General features: G+C 43.2%; 1 protein-coding gene across 2 annotated transcripts in view; it reads left to right on the top strand.

Moving 5' to 3' along the window:
* The window catches only part of Fbxo42 (F-box protein 42), a 66,255-nt gene that overhangs the window by 31,939 nt on the left and 24,217 nt on the right, over window positions 1-10,099 (top strand). For both annotated transcript variants that reach the window (XM_005352907.2, XM_013348446.2), the window contains exon 4: window positions 6,634-6,768. In XM_005352907.2, coding sequence (XP_005352964.1) covers window positions 6,634-6,768 — 135 coding nt within the window. The remainder of the gene's footprint in view (window positions 1-6,633; window positions 6,769-10,099) is intronic.

The raw sequence follows: 10,099 nt of genomic DNA, 5'->3' as shown, positions 1-10,099 counted from the left end.
CCAGGCTGGCCTCGAACTCACAGAGATCCGCCTGCCTCTGCCTCCCGAGTGCTGGGATTAAAGGCGTGCGCCACCACCGCCCGGCTATAAATGTAATTTTAAAATTAAAATAAAGTTAAGGGTTTAATTTCCCCCCTTGGCACCTTCCTTTTTCTATTGTGTATCTATTCTTGATCCCTCAGTTTTCTTTCATATCCCTAATTCACGTAGATTCAAGATCTGCATTTTTGATTCTTCACTTGTTACCATGGAAATACTAGATGTTTCATATTCAGTTAGCTAAAAGTAGAGCTCAGTGGCCCCCTATTTCCAATTTTCTCCCTTCCTTAATTTAGCAAATGTCACCATCATCTTACATGAGGTATTGCACCCACCCTCAGTTCCCGCCCTCAAGATCCAAGCTGGCTGTGGTGGTACATGCTTGCAGTCCCAGCTTTTGGTGCTGGAGCCAGGAGGATCAGGAGTTCAAGGCCCAGCCCTGGCTATTTAGTGAGTTTGGGGTATGCCCGGGCTACCTGAGATTCTGTGTAAAACAAGAAAACAAAAAGCCAAGTTTCTGTTCTGTCTCAAACCTTTTCTTTTTTCCTGTCACTCTTAATCCATAATCTGATAATACATCTCAGTGCCATCACAATATAGCCCTCGTTTTCCCTCTTGTGCTGGAGGTTAAACCCCAAGCCTCAAGCACAGCAAACATGAACTGAGTACTCTCTGCCCCTGTACATTTCTAAGTGTCTTCTTTCCTTCTCTCCATCTCAAGCTGGGTGCAACTAAGCTAGACCCTGCTCCTTATAAAAACAGAAAAAGCCATTCTGTTCACGCCCCACCCTGAGCCCTCTGCTGGGGAGACTGCACCGTCCCTCTGCCCTTCTGACACTTGCTCTTTCCTCTTTACGTTGTCTCCGCCAGTGAAGCTCTGTCAGCAGCAAAGCCAAGTTCCCTGGGTTTCTTACTCAGTTTGCTTGTAAGATGTACATAGCAAATACTGTTGATGCTATAGGTTGCTGAAAAATTAGTCGATCACTTGTCAAAACATTGTTTAGGCTGTTGAATGTGAGTATGCTGTCTCTTCTACAGGTGGTTGTGTACTTGAGGAGAATGACATTGGAGACACCCTTGTACTCCTATACATCTAGTTCATAGCTAGCTCTAGAATTATGCCTTTAGAATGAGAAATCACTCCATGCACATAGAGAAAAATAAAGGAAAAGCTCTTTAGTATAATGAATGGCAGATTCTGGCTAATGCCCAAAGAAGAACCAGCCCTGAATAGATTTCTCTAGCTTACACACACCTGAGGCTTATGCATCTCACATACACTGTCATCTGTAAACCTCTCTCCGGCCCCATGTTACACTTTGAATAATTTAAATAGAGTTAGGAGACTGCAAGTCTGGTCACTTAGGCAGATGGGAGATCTACATAGCAAAGGTATTGCCAGAATTATTTTTTAGTATACCAGTGTTATTATTTTTCAAATAGTTGTTACCCCGGGTCATCTTGCTCACCTGGCAGAATTATGCTTTTTTTTTAAAAAAGAGAACTGAGGGGCTATATGGCAGGCCAGGGCTTAACATTGGTTATGAACCTGTGTTGCCCCCTCGAACTCATATGGTGAAGGACCTAATGGCCGATTGTAAGTCAGGGTTGCCTCCTTTGTTGTAAGAGTGAGCCTAATGGCTGGTTAATACATCCTGACTCCAAAGTTGTGCTTTCGGGTATTTAGGAGGCGGCTCTGTTTTATGTGTCCTGATGTCTCCTAAGCAAATCTACTAGCAGAACCTTTGTAACATCAGTTCTGTTGCAGTATCATACATTGGTATGAAGACATTTTAATACTTGTTGAGATGTGTAGGCTTAATCACAACAAATACGGGCCAGTGAGATGGCTTAGCAGGGAAAGGCACCTACCACTAGGACAGAAGACCTCAGCTCAGTTCCCAGGACCCACACAGAAGAGAGAACCAATTCTGCAAGTTCTCTGGCTCCTACACACCTGCCTTGCCATGCACGCGCGCGCGCGCACACACACACACACACACACACACACACACACACACACACAAGAGATTAAGTTTTAAAAAATTAAAAAGCCATAGACACAACAAATACGTGTTCTGTACAAGATCTTTCCTGTGTTAAAAGCCTGGTACAAAAAAGGCAGGTGAAATGAAAAGGCCAGTTTTGTAATCTTTAGTGAATGTCTGCAAGTCTGTTCATGCCAGCCTTGGTTAATGGAGGATACCCTAGTCAGATTACTGTAGAGAATCCCCAACATTGAAGTGTTTCCACTTCTCATATAGTCAGGTAGTTCCACACACTGCTGATCTGGCACCTGCAGGAGTCTGCAGGCCCAGGCTGGATCACCACCCTCGCCTGTCCTGAGTTATGTAATTATAGACCTTTTCAAATATGTCCCAGCTTGTAGATGGGAGACACATAACAGCATAGTCTCTTTCTGCATGGGATAAATGCCTCAGGGCCTTTCCCTGGTGACAGTAGGGAAACAAAAGAGAGTTTAACATCTGAAAGTTTGCAAAGCTAGAGGTGCAGCTCACTCAGGGAACATTTGGGAATTGTTCCAGGTACCGTGGAAATCCAGATTCCTGAAGCTCTTGCTCGTGAGATGATTGTAGTTCAGTAGGAGTCTTTTTCTGGTCTGCAAAGAACTGTTGACTTGCATGTGTACAGTTAGATTGTAGCTGTGTGGTTTGTCTTTGAATAGAGACTGTCGACAATTTGAGATAGGTCTCTTTGTCATAGCTGTTCACAGAACAAATGAACTTACTTGGGAGATTTGACGGTTGGAGCACAGAGCTTCTCCGTTTCTCAGTGCAGTATTCACACTGCCATGAGCTCTAAGTATGGTGACATCCAGAGGTCCAGAATTCGGGTGGAGAACTTGAGTAAAAGGCAAGTAACAGTTGTGTGAGACTGAGATTGCTCACCCACTACTATCACCACTTCAGTATCTCAAGTAAAGACAAGCTGTAGCAGAGTTCAATGGGATGTTTATTAGAATATTTAGAAATGTTAGAAAATAGTATCCTATTTTCTTTGTGGGTTTTGAGATAGAGTCTCACTATGTAGCCCTAGCTGGCCTGGAATTCATTTTATAGACCACGTTGTCTCAAACTGTATGCACTGTGTCCAATAGTGTGATATGTTCTTGTTCTGCTTTATCTCAGCTTCACTAATACTTGACCAGTGGTCACTGAAACTCAGCTGTGTGTCACTTGACTCTTAGTACCTTAGCTTTGGGCCCCATGTTCCTGCTTCAAAAACCTTTCTTTGTTCAGAAAGAAACAGGAAAATGCAGCCTGCCCTATTTTAGTATAGGATTAAAATACATGAGAAGGACCTCATGGGGCCCAACTGGCTGAGTTTTCAATCCAAATAGAGGAGAAGAATGTTTGCTATCTCTTTGAAAAATAAAGGCACTCTGCTCTTTTGCTACATGAAGGAAGCTGTTGCTATGAGTTTGTATATAGACTCCGCCAACTTAAACTAGCCTTGACTATCCTCGTAGGAAATCAGGGACTTGCCTCATCTATTATTTATTTAGTGTGTGTGCATGCATGCACATGCATGTGCACTACCATGTGGTTCCCAGGCCATTAGGCTTGTTGGAAAGCATCTTTACTAGCTGAGCCATTTTGCTAACCCAGATTTGCTTTATCAAATATCATTGTAATAAATATTTTTTTTCTTTTTTTATGATTTATTTATCTTTATTTTATGTGCATTGGTGTGAAGGTGTCAGATCACCTGGAACTGGATTTTCAGACAGTTGTGAGCTGCCATGTGGGTGCTGGGAATTGAACCTGGGTCCTCTGGAAGAGCAGTCAGTGCTCTTAACCGCCGAGCCATTTCTCCAGCCCCCCATTGTAATAAATATTATATTTCAAAAGCTCTAGAATACTGCTAGTTCTTCATGATTGCTCCATCATTGGAATTACTAGTTCATTCCAAGTCTGAGGGAATCCAGGTTTGTAATCCATACCTGTAATCCTAATATTCAGGAGGCTGCGGCAGGAGAATCATCACAAGCTCAAGACAAGCTTGGGCTATATAGTGAGACCCTGTCTTTGTGGGAGCAAGATAACCTGGAGCTGGTGCATTTCTTTAATAGAGACCCAGATGTAGCCCCAGGAATCTTCCTTATTCCTCTCATGCCCTTTAACTTAGTTCTTTGTTATTTGCAGTGCTTAGCAAATGTGAGCAATGGGATTTTACTAGACTCTACTTTTTACTCTATTTGTTTTTATTTTTTTTTCTTTTTTTATTTTTATTTTTTTATTTTTTGGTTTTTCGAGACGGTTTCTCTGTGGCTTTGGAGCCTGTCCTAGAACTAGCTCTGTAGACCAGGCTGGTCTCGAACTCACAGAGATCCGCCTGCCTCTGCCTCCTGAGTGCTGGGATTAAAGGCGTGCGCCACCATCGCCCGGCAGCTGGCTAGCCTGATACTTGAGCTGTTAGACTATGCTAGACTCTACTTTAAAATAGACTTTCTTGTTGTGAAGACAAAGTAACTCATTTAGATAGAATTTTAAAAATTATTATTTAAAAGATTTTAAATTATTTTATATGTGTATGGATATTTTGCCTACATGTATGTCTTTGGGCCATGTGCATGCAGTGCCCTCGAATGTCATTAGAGAGTGTCAAATTCCTGGACCTGGAATTTTGGATGTTAGGAGCCTCTATGTGGGTATGGGGTTGAATCGCAATCCTCTGGAAGAACAGTCAGGGCTTTTAACTTCTGAGCTGTTACTTTAGCCACTCAAAATTATTTTAAACCAAAAACAAGGGTTCATAGACAGGTTAACATTTAAAGGCCAGGTGTGGTCGCACGCACCTTTAATCCCAGCACTCAGGAAACAGAGCCAGGCGATTCTCTATGTGATCTAGACTAGCCTAGTCTCCAGAGTGAGTTCCAAGACAACTAGGGCTACATAGACTCTGTCTCAAAAAAAAACAACCAGACCAGACCATAACCCTTAAAGCTCCGTATATCCCTGCCATGAGTGCCAGACAAGTGGTCGAGTCAGTCTGTGGCAGCCTTGCATTTATGCTGTGACATCTGCAGTCATTACTGGGGCAGCTACTAAAGCACACAGCTTCATTCATCTAGTTACCTGCCTGACAGCCCCCTGAGTTAAGAGAACTGGTAACTTCCAGAGCTAGTGCACACTGCTGCTGTAACTGTAACTGGCAGCCGATACAGGCTGGGGTGCGGTGGAGGAGCGGTTCCCTTTTTCTGACTTGATTAAGTGGCATTGTAATTGAAAAGAGACCTAAAAGTAGTGGTTTGTGAGATTGAACTGCACCTGCAGCTAAGCACTAGTGTCCCAGGATATGCATTTTTTTTACTCTGTCCTTCAGTTCATGTGACACCGGCTATTGGTTTCATATGAGAGATGAGGGGTAACTCACCTGTGTGGCAGGATGTAGACACAAAGAGCTTTGCTCAGTCTCTCCCAAGCCCAGCTGGTAAACATGAGGCTGCAGGGCTTGTGTTCATTTTTTCCTACGGACAGCAGCTGGATGAGCCTTCAGGAGATGCCAGCAGAGTTCAGCTTTCCCACCTCTCATCTGAACTTGGATAGATCTTTCTGGGTTTAGCTCTTTTCTTTGCCTCTGTTTCTTGGAAAAGCTCCGGTGATATAATTGACTGCTAACCGTGGCCTTGGTTCTCTTCTAGTATTTCCTACTGCCCTGATTTAGTCCACACCAACCAGCATGCCTAGGAGTCCAGTAGCTTTCTGCTTTTCCCTTTGATTGCTTTGGGCTTGAACTGCTGTTTCCTTTGCTGTACTTTCACTTCATGAAATCCCACCTTGCTTTAGTCATGTTGGTGTCTGTGTGGTTTTCACGGCACTGGTTAGAATGTTTCCACAGTTGTCATGTTTTATATAAATACTTGTGCTTTAGGTTTCATTTGAAAATACAAAACTTAGAGCAAAGTCAGTGGAAGACAGGAAGAACATCTGTGGACGCTGGCTTTGCCTTGCTCTAGGACACAGGATGCAGTTTAGATAGTGATGTAGCTGGATTCAAAGAAGTTTTACTCTCAAGCAGCTGCCATCTGAATGCATATTGCTCTTCCTGGAATTCTGCCATCTTGTTCCGTGATGTCGTTGTTAGTTTGCTTAGTGCTCAGAAATAGGATGTTTAGAGCTGGAAAGATGGCTTGCCTGTTAAGAGCACCGATGGACTGCTTTTCCAGAAGATTTGGATTCAGTTCCCAGCATCTACACAGCAACTAATAACTGTGACTCCAGTTCAGGGGATCTAGCATCCTCTTCTGAACTCCATGAGCACTGCACATACATGGCGCACGTTACCTTCGTGCAAGAAAGACACCTATAAACATAAAAATAGATCTTTAAAAAATTTCAAAATAAATTTTAAAAAATGCTCATAGCTTTTCTCTGGACTTTCTTTGCAAGAATAATGTGATATTGATCAATCTGAGGACAATATGTGGAGATCGGAATTTGATGTCTGATACAGAGGAGTTGTTGAACATGTGGAATATTAGAGTTTTGAAAAATAATGGTTTAAGTTATTGAAAATACCTCTAAATTAAGCTGCAGTCACTTGTTTCTTTCTTTCACCCCGCCCGTGTAGGTGCATGCTATTATGATGCCAATCAGTCTATGTATGTCTTTGGAGGCTGTACCCAGAGCAGTTGCAATGCTGCCTTCAATGACCTCTGGAGGCTCGACCTAAATAGCAAAGAGTGGATTCGACCATTGGCTTCAGGTAAGTGATGGACTGCTGCTTTCTGCCTTCTCACAGAAGTCTTCTTGGCATGGACTCAAGCATATGTTACTGGTGTCTTAGGTTCCTTATTAAATCTTCTGTGTAAATACCCAGGCTCATATGTTCATCTAAGTCTTTGCATTGACAATAAAGTTGTGGCTGGGTTTAGTGAAGTATATCTTTAATCCCAGCACTTGGGAGGCAGAGGCAAATGGTTCTCCGTGAGTGTTAGGCCAGCCTGATCTACATAGAGAGTTCTAGGACAACCAGAACTACATAAAGAGACCCTGTCTCAAAATTAAAAAAATAAAAATACTATTGGTACCTGTCCAGAATCACTGTGCCAGTGTGTGAATCCATTGGTGTGGTTTTCTCAGGTACCTGCACAGCTGTGATTTGTGTTTGGAATGAGTTGAAGAACAGAAAGCGAAGTGAGAACTGTAGTTGACTGACAGGAGCTATTGTCCCAGGGCTGAGGTCTTTGAATAACACTTGTTCTTGCCAGCTCAGATATTCGGGAGTGTATGGGACGTGCCTCTGCTGGTTACTCAGGAGTGTGGGAAGATTCCATAGGAGGTACATTCCTTCCCCGTCCCAGGATGGCAGAATTACGCTGAAAAACAGATTCCTCTTCTCCTTTTGATTTAATCTTTCCTTTGAAAAAAACAGTTATTTTTGTACTCATGAGATTCCCATCAGTTTGAAGTGTCAGTCATAAGATTGGAGCTGCTGGTGCCGTGGAGAAGTTGAGCCCCCCCTCCCCCCGGGAGGGTGTAAAATGCTCTGCTAGATCCATTGGCAGGCTTTCCCCTAACACTCTTCATTTGGCTCTTCAAGGTTGGAACTCAGTCTCAACACCAAGGAGACTTGGGGTTTTTTTTTACCTTTGGGCTCTTTCCATTTACTTCATCCATGCCATACTGGTTGGGGTCAGCTGGGTCTTTTAGAAAGGGCCCTGGTGAGGAGGCAGGAGCTTCATTTCTGGCATGATCTCAGTCCTTGGTGACTGTGAGTTATGGCACCTCTCAAAGGTGTGGACTGGGCGATCCTGTCTTAAAGGCTGGGGAAGCCAGTTCACATTCCCTGTGTTTACAGAACCACTGCTGTGAAGTTGTGCCCAGAGGCTGAGATCTGCTCCCTGAAGTGAACCAATAGAGCCGGAGCATGTAGACAGGGTCACTGGAGTACTTGGAGAAGGAGAGGGTGGGGTTTGTGCAGCTCTATATAAAAATATTGAAGATATGGCTAAATTTCCTCTTAGAGACAATTTGAAGGCTAGTACTGTTTCAGGGCTCAGGATTTTATGTTTGGGAAGGTCTCCTTTTCTAGTTCCCTTGATCCCTATTCATTTAGTGAAGTATTATTCGATAAATATGTGGAGTCACAAATTCTTCTTTTTTAAAAAACATATACTTTATGTGTTTTGCCCGCACGCATGTATGTGAACCATGCGCGTGCTTGTTGGATCCACTGGAACTGAACTTACAAATGATTGTCAGTCATCACGTGAACACTGGGAATTGAACTCTAGTCCTCTGCAAAAGCAACAGATGTTCTTAGCTGCTGAGCCATCTCTCTAGCCCTTGAATCACAGATTCTAAAATGCAGAGCATTGAGGCTCAGTGGTTGAGAGCATTTGCTGCTCTTTCAAAGGAGCCAAGTTCTTTTCCCAGCACCCTCATGGTAACCATCACAACAGTCTATACGTCCAATTCCAGAGGATCCAACACCTTGCACAGGCAGCAGACACATACATGCAGATAAAATACACATGTACATCAAATAAATAGACAAAAATTTAAAATGCAGAACATCTTTTCAGCTTCAGTACCCTGTGGCCACTGTACCTGGCATAGGGCCCAGCTGCCACTTCAGAGCAGGCTCTATTGTCCCAGTCCCTTTCCCTCCCCTTCCCCTTCCCTCCCCTTTCTTCCCCTTCCCTCCCCTTCCCTTCCTCCTTCTTCCTAGAACTTGTCCAAACCCCAGGTGTTGGTAGGAACCCACTTATTTTTATGTCATTTGCATTAGTGTTTTGTCTGCATAGACATCTATGTGAGGGTGCCAGATTCCGGGAACTGGAGTTTTAGACAAGTGTGAGCTGCCATATGGGTGCTGGGAATCATACTCAGTCTTCTGGAAGAGCTGCCAGTGCTCTGAACCATTGAGCCATCTCTCCAGCCCTTAATATCATTGTTTTATTTTTTGTTTGTGAATGAGAAAACTCGATTCTACCTTTAAATGCACGGATTGCCAAAATGTCATTTGCGTTTTCTTCTATGCTGAAAGTCCTTCATCCTCTGACTTTGAGTCATTTAGTCCAATTCAGGTGCTGTTACAATTCTTTCTTATTTGAGTTAAGATCCCACAGTGCCACTGAAAATAAGCAGAATTCTCCGCGTTAAGTCCACACCATCATTGCTCTTGGCTTCCCTGTGCAGTAACACTCTCAGGTCATCCAGCACTGCCTCTGCTTACTCTCAGGAGTCTATGGAACCTCCAAACACTATGGTTTATTGTAATGAGTCTCTCTGTCCCTCCAGCCAGTTCCCAGATAATGACATAGAGACTTCTTATTAATTATGAAAGGTTGGCCTATAGCTTAGCCTTGTTCCTAACTAGATATTATAACTTAAATTAACCCACATATATTAATCTCCATTCTGTCACATGGTGTTACCTCTCTTCCCTCTTGTACCTCCTTTTTCCTCTCTGTGTTACCTGTGCACCTCAATTCTCCTTTTTCTTTCCCTGAAAATCCCACCTATATCCACTGCCTAGCTATTGGCGTTCAGCTTTTCATTACATCAAACATGGCAATATATCTTCACAACAGTTCATGGCGCAATGAACTTCATTTCGTATGTTGTCTTATATATCTCCAGTGCCACCTAAGATGTTAACCCTTCTTTTATGCACTGAACTGTAGAAAGCTGATTCTGACTGTGGAGATACAGGTCTTATCCTGAGTCACTTTTAACTTATGCTTTCTCCGTGTGGTGGTTTGAATGAGACCAGTGTATTTGAAGACTTGGTGGTTCATAGTCTGTTGTGGAAAGGGCTGCTTGCTCTTGCTAGGCAGATGAGCACTATGGTTGGTCGTGTATTGACTTATAGGTGTCAGCTGAATTCTAGAGGAGACCGCTTCATCCTTCAGAGCTCAAAGCCAGCTGTCTCCCAGCCCTTGGGAAATGAGGTTGAACTACCCTTCCAGGAGTCTACTTTTCACATGAATATGCCCTGGGACTTCCTCTCTCCCGATCTCTGCCAGTACCTTTATATTGAGTGTGTCTTTTACTCATTATTGCTATTTTAATAAGCTTTCTAAATCTTA

The sequence above is a fragment of the Microtus ochrogaster genome, chromosome 10, assembly GCF_000317375.1.
Source record: "Microtus ochrogaster isolate Prairie Vole_2 chromosome 10, MicOch1.0, whole genome shotgun sequence".
NCBI lineage: Eukaryota > Metazoa > Chordata > Mammalia > Rodentia > Cricetidae > Microtus > Microtus ochrogaster.
Note: the sequence above shows the minus strand (reverse complement) of the source record. Positions and strands in the feature narration are given on the sequence as shown.